Below are 12,329 nucleotides of genomic sequence, written 5' to 3' on the forward strand. Positions count from 1 at the left end.
CACCCACACAGCGCTCAGCCTCTTTGGCGCTACATGAAGAATTGCTGCCTTTTGTTTGTTTATTAAGTACTGAATGCTCCCTATTCAGCCCTGGGGTCCTGCATGACTCAGGAAGCCTCAACCCTGGCTTTCCTCCTACTGTGCCCACGTCCACCTGCATGACCACCTGCACGACGGTGTCCTTCCTGAAGCCTGGCCTGCTTCACTCACCATGAAGCCACCCATCTCCTGCTGAATCTTCAGCTGTAACTGCGTGACACGCCTCCGGGCACCTTCGATCTGCTCCTCCAGTGGGCTGGCAGGGTTCCGGCTGTACACCTCACAGATACGCTGGGGACGAGCCAGGACAGGGAGGGAAAGGCAGAAGGGGTAATGGTTAGTGGAGAATGGACAACTCATAGGGGGAGAACAGGCAGTTACCCCAGACAAGAAGGAGAGACAGGAGCTCTGCCTTTAGGAGATGCACGTAAGCTCACCCTTGGTCAGAAGAGGAAGGTGTAGAGATGGTGAGAAACAATACAGAGAATAACTGGAGAAAGAAGACAGGACACAAAGGCCCGTCCAGTCTGAAGCACCATCCAGGCTGGGCCTATGCCTCATCCTACAGAGGTCTTCCTCAGCTTCTGCTCGTGTCAGACGTTCAGTGTCTGTGCAGAGCAGCACACACAGGGAGCTCACGTCGTCAGTCTCAGGAGCCCTCTCTGGCCTTGGGTGCAGGGGGAGCTGCTCAGATGCTCACCTGGAGCTCACCTGGTGTGCACTTACAGCTTAGAGCCTGGGTTTCGCAAATGGGGAGGCCTGCCCCTGAACTCTGTCATCTGTGCTCACTAGCGGTGTAGACCCAACAAGGTTTCCTGCGTCCTCACGGATAACGGGGATGACGGTCCCTGCCTGCGGGACTGTAGGGAGACCTGAACAAGACTGCCTGTGAAGCCTTAGCAGGAGATAGCTACTATCGCACCACAGAAGGAAGTGCTCCATACAGCTGGCTTGTCACACAATGAAATAATGCCGGCGTGCAGACACATTCTCTAAGCTCATCCAGGGCCCCTTTGTTACCTGACAACCTCGGTTTACCAATCCCTCAGGCCTCAGCCTCTGCGGGCGCCATCCTCTGGTGGAGCTTCCCAGCTGCACTGCACATACGTGTGGCCTCCCCACCCTGGGCCCACAGAGCAGCTCTGCCTCCAGCCGCCGGGGCTCTTCTGACACTGTTCACACCCTCTGTCTCCCATTCGACAGCTCCACGACCTCATCTTGCATGTAACGCTCCTTTCTGGTCTCTCTCTCTCTCTTTTTTTTTAAAGACTTTATTCATGAGAGACAGAGACTGGCAGAGACATAGGCAGAAGGAGAAGCAGGCTTCCTAAGGGGAGCCCGATGTGGGACTTGATCCCAGGACCCCAGGATCACGCCCTGAACCAAAGGCAGATGGTCCACCACTGAGCCACCCAGGTGTCCCTCCTTTCTGGTCTTAAAACAAAACCAGCCATTGCCATGAAGCTCTTCCATCAACTCTGATTACCCTCTAAGCCACTGCCTCAGTCCTCTCTTTCCTTCCACGGATGTGTCTCCAGCCAGGGCTTGACCCTCGGGACCCAGAGCCTGCGGCCTGCACACAGTCTCATTCCTCCACCTCCTTCAGGGAGCCTGATGACCCAGTGGCCTGGCCTCAGCTGTCACCTCTTGGGCGCCCCCTCCATGGAAGGCCATCCTGGTGACCCCACCCTCCCTCATGGCCTGCCTGCAGCCTCTCCCAGTCCCTGCACCCTGTAACTTGGGTAGGCCTCAGGCACCACTTGCATCCACAGCAAGCTTGTGTGCAGGGGACACGTGGCACGGTCCTAGCCTTCGGACTATTACTTAGTCCAATGGGGAGAAGAACAAGTAATTAAAATCTGAATGTAACAGCAAATACACAGGGATGGGAGAGGCAGCTGTGCTGTAAAGTGCTGGACTTCCAAAATTCTACCCACTCTCTGTCCTGTGCACTGGCGCCCTCGGTAATCCCCCCTGGTCCTCAGTTCTGACCACCTCTGTGCTGAGGGCGCACCCGAGCTCTATCTCAACCTTGCTTTTCCTTCGAGGCTCCAACCTCTCACATCTACAGGGCTGGTCGACGGTCTTTATGTCTCAATGTTCCCTGGGCTCCCAGAGCTGACCTCCATGTCTCTCCCTAGACCCCGCCCTGCCCTCCATGCTACCCACCCCCCCCCACCAACGGCATCACAGCTGTCAGGGCATCCAAACTTGGCACATCTTCTGTTTTCTGCCCTGTTACCGCCCCCTGGCAGGCAATTTGTCACCCATCTGACCTCTGAGATGTCCCCCGTGGCCCCCCCGTGTCTTTCTGTACTGAGTCCTAGCATTCCTGTTCAATCTCCCACAGCATCCTGAAGATGGTCTCCTGGCATATCCATGCACTGAACACACTTCTCTGGAGAACACTGCTTTGGAGATGTGATCACTCCCCAGCTCAAAATCTTGACCCATCCCATGGTCTTCAAGATAAACTCCAAGCTTGGCAGGGAAGTCAAGGCCCAACGCACTCTCCAGAGTGAAACAGACTGAATCCAAATTCAAATGCCACCTCAGAAAGCCCTCCTGGATTACTGCATGATTATTCCTTCTTTTGGGCTTCCTTGTACTTAAATGGTATCTTAGAATTTAATGACATGTAATTCACAGAAAATAAACCTCATAATTTCAAAATGTACAGTTCAGTGGTCTGCATGCATGGGCAGGGTTGACAACAGCCTCCACCATGGAGTTCTAGAATATGGCTACCACCGGACAGGATGGTGGTTATTCCCTACTTCTCCCCTCCTCCACTCCTGCAACCACTAATTTATGTTCTGTCCTCAGAGACTTACCTGTTATGGACTTCTATTTAAAGGGACTCACATAACCTGTGGCCTTATGGGCCTGGCTCCTCCCACTGAGCCTCACGTGCTCAGGGTTCCTCTGTGTTGCAGCATGTGCATCACTGCTTCACACCTGGTGGTGGCCGAGTACCATCGCATCATCCAGACTACCCTGGTCTGCCTGTTGGGCTGCTGATTAACTTTGGGGTTGCTTCTGCTTTGGGCCTGTTGTGATTAACACTATTAGGAATGCTCACCACTTATAGGTTTGTGTCTGGATGTATGTTTTCCATTCTGGGTTGTACCTGGGAGGGGGACTGATGGATTGGCTCTCTGCGCTCCTGTGTGCTGACCATTCTGAAAAGCTGCCAAACCGCTGGGTGCAGTGGCTGTGTGACTTCATGTCCTCACCAGCAATGGTGGGAATCCATTAGGATAATGAGCACACAGACAGAACATAAACAAGTATTTCTCCGATTTCTCCACTCTCACCAACAACTGATACTTTCTGCTATTTTGGCTCTAACCATGCTGGTGGGTGTGGAGTGACATGGTACAGTTTTGATTAGCATCACCGGATGACTAATGATGGTGAGTATCTTGCCATGAGCTTCTTGGCCATCTTTCTTGCTTTCATGCTTCTTACTGGACTATCTTATCCAAATCCTTTGCCAACTTTTAAAGTAGCTCGTGTGTCCTTTTATTGTTACCTTTAAAGAGTCCTTTGCATATTCTGGCACTAGAACTTGATCAGATATAATGAGTTGCAACTACTTTCTCCCGTCCCATGGGTTGTCTTTTTTACTTTCTTGTGTCCTTTGATGCACAAAGCTTTTACATTTGGATAAAGTCCAATTTATTATGTTTTGGTTGTTTCTACTTTGGTGCCACTAAGAAAACACTGCCTAATCCAAAGCCATGAAGATTTACATTTGTGTTTACTTCTGAGAGTTTTGCAGTTTTAAAAAATAGTTCTGGTTCTTACATTTTGGGATTAGACTGTTTACTGTGTGAGGTACAGATCCACATTTGTTCTGTGCATGTGGATGGCCAGTTGCCCCAGCACCGTTTGTAGAAGACTACTTTCTCTAGGACATGGTCTGGACACCTTGTCAAAATTCAAATGACCATATTTGCATGATTTAGTTTCTGGACTCTGACTTCTCTCCTCTGACCTACAGGTCTGTCCTGACCATTCCATGACACCTGCTGCTCCGTGAGTTATCTGCACTTTTGATAACATGGTAGGAGTCTGTCTTTATCCATTTGATACCCGACTGGATCACAAACTCCATAAAGGAAAGCTCCACCTCTCACTTACCTGTATAACCTTTCCGCCTTCTGCCCCAGCATCACCTGTTCTACCCCGCCACAACACGAGCACCTAGCACATGGCAGGAGCTCAATGTCTGCCAAACACAGGAGTGTATTTTCACATGTCTGTGTCTTTGGCCTGTGCTGTCCACTCGCCGGCAGACCCTCCCCATCTGTTTTGCCCACAGAAGGCCCACGCTTCAAGGCCCAGCTGAAATACAGCTCTCTCCCTGAGTCTCCCTCCATCCCCCATCCTTCATGGATTGCTCTCTTCCTTGTCCCCTTACTGACTCTCCTACCATAGTATGAATTTCTTCCATTACAGAATAGTCATACGGAAGGCAAGAACTGTCTAATCTTCCCACATCTGTGTACCACAGGACCTAGAACAATGCTTTACATGCAGCAGACACTTCTGGAAACGTGCTGAACATTAAAGAAGGGGCCGGGACAGAACTTGGCTACCCTGCTGCATCCCCTCCACCAACGGGGGTCGCCCTGCTGGCAGCCTGCTGGCTTCCCTCAGCTCTCTGTTCCCTCAGAGTGTTCTCCCCATTCCGACACCTGGAGGCATGAGGCAGGGACAACTATTCCGTGGACAGCAAATTTGGGTGCTGAGGTTTGGCCACAATGGGCTGTGTCCCATGAGTAAGGCTGTGGCTGACTGCCCAAAGCAGGACCTTACCTGTAACTCCTTTTCCTCCTGCCTCAGCATATTCCGAAGGATCTGGGTGGCATGTTTCTGGAATTCAGGATCCTGGGAACGGAATGGACAGTAGTGAGGGTGGGGGCGGCCTCCCAGATTAATTCTCTCCCACCTGCTGATTCTAAGTCAGGAAAAGCCAGCAGAGCAGTTGGGGGTGGTCTGTATGTTTGAGTGACACTCAGGTCCCCAGCCGACTTCAGACACGGAATGTTTCTCCTGAACTTCCCAGAAGCTGTGGTTGCAACCACCCCTGGTACCAAACCCTCTCAGGCTCCCTGCACCTGCTGGCTCCATCTGCCTGTCTAACCACAGATCCCATCCCCTTTCCTAACCACACCTCGTCTTTCCTCTGCCCTGTCCTGGGTCCGCCCCCTCTGCTGCCTGTTCTTCCTGGATTCCCTACCCTTTCGTCCCTTCAGGCAGCCTTTCCCCCACTGGTTGGTATTCCACACTCCGGCAACATGGCTGGCTGCAGTCTTTAGTGGATGCCTTTGTCCGTGCCTGGAGGTGTGTGCACTCTCTGCTGGCGAGCAGCACCCCTGAGGGCCTCCTAGGGTTGCCCCCATTTAGGAAGCATGCTGCCTGCTGCTGTCTGGGGAGGCTGGATGCATTGACGTGGAAGGACACGAAGGATGGAGTGGCTCCTTTCATGCAGTCAGCCCTCCCTTTGTTCTGCTTTTCTGATGCTTGTGTCGGACCTCTAGCTTGCCTCTGCTCACCAGCACACCTCAATACCACCTGCGTTCCTCCCCATGGGCTGATAAGCCAGGAAGACAGCAGGGCCATACCTGCAGAGGTCTGGGCCCCGTGATGCGCTGTGGGGGGGGCAGAGGCGGCGGCGGCGGAGGTGGTGGGACCATGGGGGTGACTCGGGGGGTTCCGGCTGGGGCAGGGTCCGGCTGCAGCCCAGAGACACCGACGGACAAGGGGGAAGAGCCCAGGAGGGTCAGTGCAACGTAGGCGCCAGCTGGAGGTAGGCAGACAAGGAGAGGCTTGCTCAGGGCGCACTGTCCTGAGTGGCGGACACTGAAGCTACAAAGCTGGGCGGGGAGTGGAGAGTCCTCTCCCCTTTCCTTTCATGAAGCTTAAAATCCTGCAGAAAATTCTCCACACTTTAACGCCCCACCGTCCCCTAATTCCAGCCTGCCAGCCCTGTGTCCACACTGGTACCCCTTTGTTCTTCTTCACGCAGGATGCTCAAGTGAAAACCCACTGTGGTATAGGTCTGCACTCCCCAGAGGCTGCCTGGCCCTCAGGCCCTTCACTTCACTGAATACAGCCAAGCCCCTGGCACACAGAAGGTACTAGCCTCCCGCCCTCGGACCACCCATCCGCTCTTTCCTCAACATCTGTTGCTTCTGTCGGATTACCTGGGCAGCCCTGATGGCTGGGTCTTCCTAGCTGCAAACAGAGTGTTTTTGCTTTTTCCCCCAAATAGGAAACCAATGAGGAAGGCTGTCCTTGGAGAGGACAGGGGAATGAATGATCCTGGAGGGACCTGGTAGCAGCAGGACATGGTCTACATGGTCGTGCAAGGAGGTGGAGTCTGATGAGAGACCAGTGTCTCCATGTGCAGAGACCGCAGGGAATGGGGCAGGCCCAGTGGATCAAGACTAAACATGTCACCCCAGCTGCCTCTCTCACCCACAAAGGAGGCCTGGGGTCGAAGGGCGTGCTCCCCCCGCCCACCTGCTCCCCTACTTTCTGTGCTCTGCTTTCTCCAACTCACATTTGATAAGCTTCACTACCTCCAGGTGTGAGCTGTTGGTCACCATTGTGCCATTCACCTGTTGGGGGACAAACCGTAGGGTGATCAGGATGGATGCAGGGGTTCCTCCCAAAGCTCAAAACACCACTCCTCACAAAGCCACTTCCCAATGCTACCTAGACACCTCTGGTCACCTGTACCTCAAATTCACGATGTCAGTTTGCTCCTATTTACATCTGCTGTGTATTACCTTCCCAGCTCCTATAAGTGTCCAGCCACTAGCCTGCACCTGCCAACTGCCCTGTGTGCCTCCTCTTCCCTGGACAGCTAAGGCATAGTCTCGCCTAGGATTCCCTTAGTGCTTCCAGGACACTATGCAGCATTGGCAGTGCTGGATACCCTGCATCAGGGCAGGTTCCAGCAGGTGGCAGCTGGCAAGGTGCTCAGGTCAGTCAGTACTGTGCAGATGCGGAGTCCAAAGGCCCTGGACCCCTCCCTCACTGGTCTCAGCCTCCCTATTGTAAGTGTGTTTTTGTTATTTCTTAAATGGGGAAATAAAATCCATTCCAGAAGCTTGGTTACAGAGAGTCAAGAAGGGCCGAGGATGGGGCTCCTAGTAGCTGGCCCTCACTGGCTGCCACATTCCTGGGGTCCTCTCGCAGCACTGCCCCCCAACCCAGTGGCCAAGCACCGTGGTGGTGAGAGGGGAGGACCTAGGGTGCTGGCCAGAGGAAAGGGGCACTCACTTTGATGATCCGGTCTCCCTCTTTGACACCAGCTCTCATGGCTGCCCCTCCTGTAGGAAGAAGACCTGGTCAGCATAGCCTGGCTACCCTCCCCTGAGGTCAATGACCCTGCCCCGCTGTCCTTCCAAAATGTCTTCTCAGATGTTCACGTTAGGACCTCCTGTCCTGGTTCAGTCACAACTACCTGTGAGCTGCAGGGGCTTTCTGCCCATGGCTCAGAGGCCAGGCTTCTGGTAGCCAGGCCAAGGTGCCAGAGGGGCAAGCCTGGCCCTGGGAAGAAGACATGTGCTTTACTGGAACATGCCTGGATAGTTCCCAGGTCAAGTAAGAACTACTTCCTATGATCTGGTGGGAAGAACGAGTTTAGTTTGTTTGTTTGTTTGTTTGTTTGTTTATTTATTTATTTATTTATTTATTTATTTATTTATTTATTTAGAAGAACGAGTTTATTGCACTAAATGTAATTGTGAACATAATAGTAATTATTAAGAGAAAGAGCAAGAAGAAGGTGAAAAGTTTTCAAACTGCTTCCTGAGCCCTGAGAGGCTCGTTCTGGGGTTCACACCATGAAGATAAGAGTGATCACTCCTTTATCGTCTGTTAAGATTTATTTTAGACCTTTGGCAGTTTCTCCCTTTAAAATGGGCCAGATGGGATCCCTGGGTAGCGCAGCGGTTTGGCGCCTGCCTTTGGCCCAGGGCGCGATCCTGGAGACCCGGGATCGAATCCCACGTCGGGTTCCCGGTGCATGGAGCCTGCTTCTCCCTCTGCCTGTGTCTCTGCCTCTCCCTCTATCTCTCTGTGACTATCATAAATAAATAAAAAAAAAAAAAAAAAAAAAAAAAAATTTAAAAAAAAAAAAAAAATAAAATGGGCCAGATGCAGAGCTCCTGATGTGACCCACTGGAGGCTGAGGCGGCCGTGACCATTATGCAGGTCCTAATGACTTAGTCCTGGTTTGGTTTATATCCAGAAAGCATGGAAGCATGAATGCCAGAGCAGGCTGACGAGCGGCATACAGACTGTTTCTGTCAATCTGCCCCAGATGATCATTCAGTCTGTGAGCTGTACTCATCCGATCAAAACAAAACTCCCACAAAGCACATATAGATGCTTCTGCTCTGAAAGCATATTCTCCAGTGCAGATGCGTTCCAAGTTGGCTTTTCAATCCGGGGACTCAGGATTACACCCTCATCTGTGGTGTGCTATTTACGGAGGAGCACTTGCAAGGAGCTAGAAACTCTCTAGGCTGTGTCTGAAAACCAAAGGTGGGCCGGTGCTGTCTCGCCTGAAAGTATGAGACACATGTGGTGATTTTGGAAAAAAGGCAAAGTCTCCAGAGTAAAGGAACCAGAGAAGTTCTCTGATTTCAGTGAGCTTGAGGACCACCAAAAGAATTTGTTCACAGCACCTCCCTTGCCCTCCTGGCCAGAGAATGATCCAGTGCTTTTGGGCGTGGGCTCAGGACGAGGACAGCAGCTACCCCGGGGGTCCAGGTGACATTGGTGTTGGCAGGACACAGACCACATGCTGAGAAACAGCGAGCTAGAGAGGCCTCACATCAGGGAAAGACAGTAACAACCACTGTGTTACTCCTGTGATGTCAATGCTGATGCGTAAGTTGTCTCTTTATGTCTCCTCCCCCAGACATGCATGCATGCACAGAGACACACACACACACACAAAGACACACACATCCATGCACACACAGACACACATAGAAACACATGCACACACAGGGACAGACACATATCCATGTACACACAGATGCAGAAACACATGCACGCACAAGGAGAGACACACATACAGACACATGCACACACACACACACAGATCCATGCACACACAGATGCACAGACACACACGAAGAGACATGCACACAGACACACCCACAGACACATGCGCACACACATCCATGCACAGACACACAGAGACAAATGCACGCACAGGGACAGACACACAGACACATGCACACATACACATCCACGCACACACACAGAAACACACACACACACGTGCACGCACTCACAGACACACACACACAGATGCATGCACACAGGCACACACACTTTCCAAAATTCAGGTTTCATTGGCAAGCCACCTTTTGCCATTTTGTCAATGGGTCTGACTGTGCTCAGGCCTCAGGGAAGGGCCCCAGGAGCTGTACCTGAAGTGGGCTGCTGCAATCCTCCCACTAGTGCAGTCCCCCCAGCAGTGCCATCCTCCCACCAGCACCGGCTGCCCCAGTCTGGGAACAGGGAGAACGAAGAAGTCAGAAGTACGTGTCTTTTCAGTGCTCCATCCTCAGACAGGAAACGAGCACCGTCTAGAGCGAGCAGAGGGTGGTGTGTGAAGTGTGGGGAAAGAAGCCATCCCTCCGTAACAGAAAACTGCGAGGTGAAGCAGCACATTCTCCAGAAGATCTAGCTGAGAGAATCACTGAAGGTGCTATGCTAACTAACAGATTTTCGATGTACAAGAAACAGCCTTCTGTGGGAAGAGTTGGCATCTAGGGCTTCCGTGGCTCGAGAGGAGAGGTCAGTGTCTGGCTTCCCAGCTTCAGAGGACAGGCTGCCTCTCTTACTAGGGCCTGACGTGGCTGGTGACTGTGAGCTGAAGCCGAGGCTTGTTGACCATTCCGAAAATCCCAGGAATGATGTTGAATCTACTCCATCTGTGCTCCAGAAAGGGCACCACAAAGCCTGGATGATGGCACGTCTGTTCACGACAGAGTTTACTGAATGTCTTAAGTCCACTGCTGAGACCTGCTCAGAAGACAGATCCCTTTCCACATGCTTCTCACAGAGGCATCTGGCTAGGAATCTTGATCCCACGGTAGTGAGTTCAAGCCCCATGTTGGACGTGGAGCCTACTTTAAAAAAAAAAAAAAATGCACCTGGCCACAAGAGCTCTGATGGAGACGGACAAGAGTGTTGTTCTCATGCCTGCTGACACAACACCCACTCTGCAGCTCATAGAGCAAGGAGTCATTTCGACTTTCAAGTCTTGTTATTTGACAAATATATTTTGTGAGACAATGGCTGCCATAGACAATGATTCTGCTGATGGATCTGGGCAAAGTCAATTGAAAATCTTCGGGGAAAAAAAAAAAAAGAAAGAAAATCTTTGGGAAAGGATTCTTCATTCTCGATGCCATTCAGAACATTCATGATTTGTGGGAAGAGGTCCAAAAATCAACATTCACAGGGGTTTGGAGAAGCTGACGGCATCCCTCGTGGAGGACTGTAAGGGGTTCCAGACTTCACTGGAGGAAGTCGCTGCAGGTGTGGAAATAGCAGGAGAACCAGAATCAGAAGGGGGTCCTGGAGATGGAACGGAACCGCTGTGATCTCAGGACAGAACCTGAACCCACAAGGAATGTTCCTTAAGGATGAGCCAAGAGTGTGGTTTCCCCACACAGAATCTCCTCCTGGTGAGGATGCTGTGAAGACTGTTGAAATGACCACCAAGGATTTAGAATGTTTCATAAGCTTAGTTGATCGCGTGGTGCCAGAGTCTGAGAGGACAGGCTCTGGGGTGTAGTGCTATCCAGCTGTACGCACACTCAGGGAGACAGTTCACGGGAGGAGGGTCCATTGTTGCAGCAAACTTCACTGTCTCATATTAGGAAAGCTCCACGGCCACCCCAGCCTTCAGCAGTCCCCAACATCAAGGCAAAAAGGTTATGACTCACCAATTAGCAAGGAGGTACTTTTCATTAAGGCACATATATTGTCTTTTTAGATGTAACGCTATTGCATACAGTAAACCACAGTGTAAGTGAAACTCTGGGAAACCGAAACAACCATCAGACTTGCTTAAATTTGCGCTATCATGTTTGGCTGTGGTGTCTGGCCCAAGCCCGCCATGTCTCCACGGGGAACCTGTGACACTCTCCATGTCACCAGCCCCACCCCATCTGCCATCCTGACATTCGCTCCTCCTAGAGACACCGGCCTCACAAACTTCCACACCCCCACCTCCTTCCTGCTTGTCAGCACAGCCCTGGTCACTAGCCAGTGTGACTCCACTGCCTGGCAGATGGTGGCTCTTCTGCTCTTGGGTAGTGGCAGGACCGACCTGCTTATAGGCCCTCCCACCAAACTCCTATCCTGCCAGCGTTTTTTCATTCTCTCCTTCCAGACTACCTTGAAACCCTGGTCTTCCAGAGAAGCTGCAGCCACAAACTGCCCGAATGCCAATTTCCCAGCACTGCCACCTCCCTGCCTGGCCCACATATGTCATTTCTCCTTTAGTCAGTCAGTATTTAAGGTAACCTGCATCTGCAAATGCAGGCAATCACTCGGGCCAGTGTGCTATCCCAAAATGTAAAGTGTTGTGGGTAGGTATGAAGAAGGGGGTCTCTGTTTCCACCACAGCATCTTCTCATCCAGGGTGAGGGGCTCCCCTGGGCAGCAGGTGGGCATGTGCCTGACATCCTGAGGGCCACTCTGCTGCTGTTACACCTCCCAACAGAGAAGTAAGCATGAAGTGTGATCCCTAGAAATTCTGTCTAGTGGTGTGGCACTCTGGTGACATCCCCAGACACCACTGGGGACCTACTCGAGTCATTCCTTCAGGCCCAGAACATGCCGCACCTCCACAGAAAGCATGTGCACATTCTCCAGCTCACACGGCACTGTCACACGCATGGCTGCTAAGTACGAAGTGTCCCTCGACCCTCCACTCACCAGGCCGCACAGACTGCACCAGAACGATGCGATCCCCGCTGACGGTGAAGCCAAAGCCATGTTGGTCCTTTTGGATGATGACACAGCGCTGAACAAGACCTGACAGGAGGTGACAAAAAAAGAAGAGGTTAGGTAGGCACAGTCACTGGAAGGTTAGTGCGTACACACCAAGACCAACCCAGGAAGGCCCCAGTGCTTCCTCCTCCTAACCAGATTCCCCAGACTTTTCCTGTCCAAACACTACGGCAACAACATGCCTCCCTTGGCAAGCAGCACAAACTTGTAACCTACTTTGTATT

At 51.9% G+C, this 12,329-nt stretch overlaps 1 protein-coding gene across 28 annotated transcripts in view; it reads right to left on the minus strand.

Moving 5' to 3' along the window:
* ARHGEF11 (Rho guanine nucleotide exchange factor 11) overlaps nucleotides 1–12,329 on the minus strand; it is an 86,914-nt gene that overhangs the window by 30,122 nt on the left and 44,463 nt on the right. For all 28 annotated transcript variants that reach the window (XM_072732554.1, XM_072732551.1, XM_072732548.1 and 25 more), the window contains 6 exons: nucleotides 12,031–12,129; nucleotides 7,339–7,388; nucleotides 6,614–6,671; nucleotides 5,673–5,851; nucleotides 4,864–4,935; nucleotides 211–330 (listed from right to left, as the gene is read on the minus strand). In XM_072732554.1, coding sequence (XP_072588655.1) covers nucleotides 211–330; nucleotides 4,864–4,935; nucleotides 5,673–5,851; nucleotides 6,614–6,671; nucleotides 7,339–7,388; nucleotides 12,031–12,129 — 578 coding nt within the window. The remainder of the gene's footprint in view (nucleotides 1–210; nucleotides 331–4,863; nucleotides 4,936–5,672; nucleotides 5,852–6,613; nucleotides 6,672–7,338; nucleotides 7,389–12,030; nucleotides 12,130–12,329) is intronic.

This window comes from Vulpes vulpes, chromosome 13 (genome assembly GCF_048418805.1).
Source record: "Vulpes vulpes isolate BD-2025 chromosome 13, VulVul3, whole genome shotgun sequence".
In the NCBI taxonomy this organism is placed as follows: domain Eukaryota; kingdom Metazoa; phylum Chordata; class Mammalia; order Carnivora; family Canidae; genus Vulpes; species Vulpes vulpes.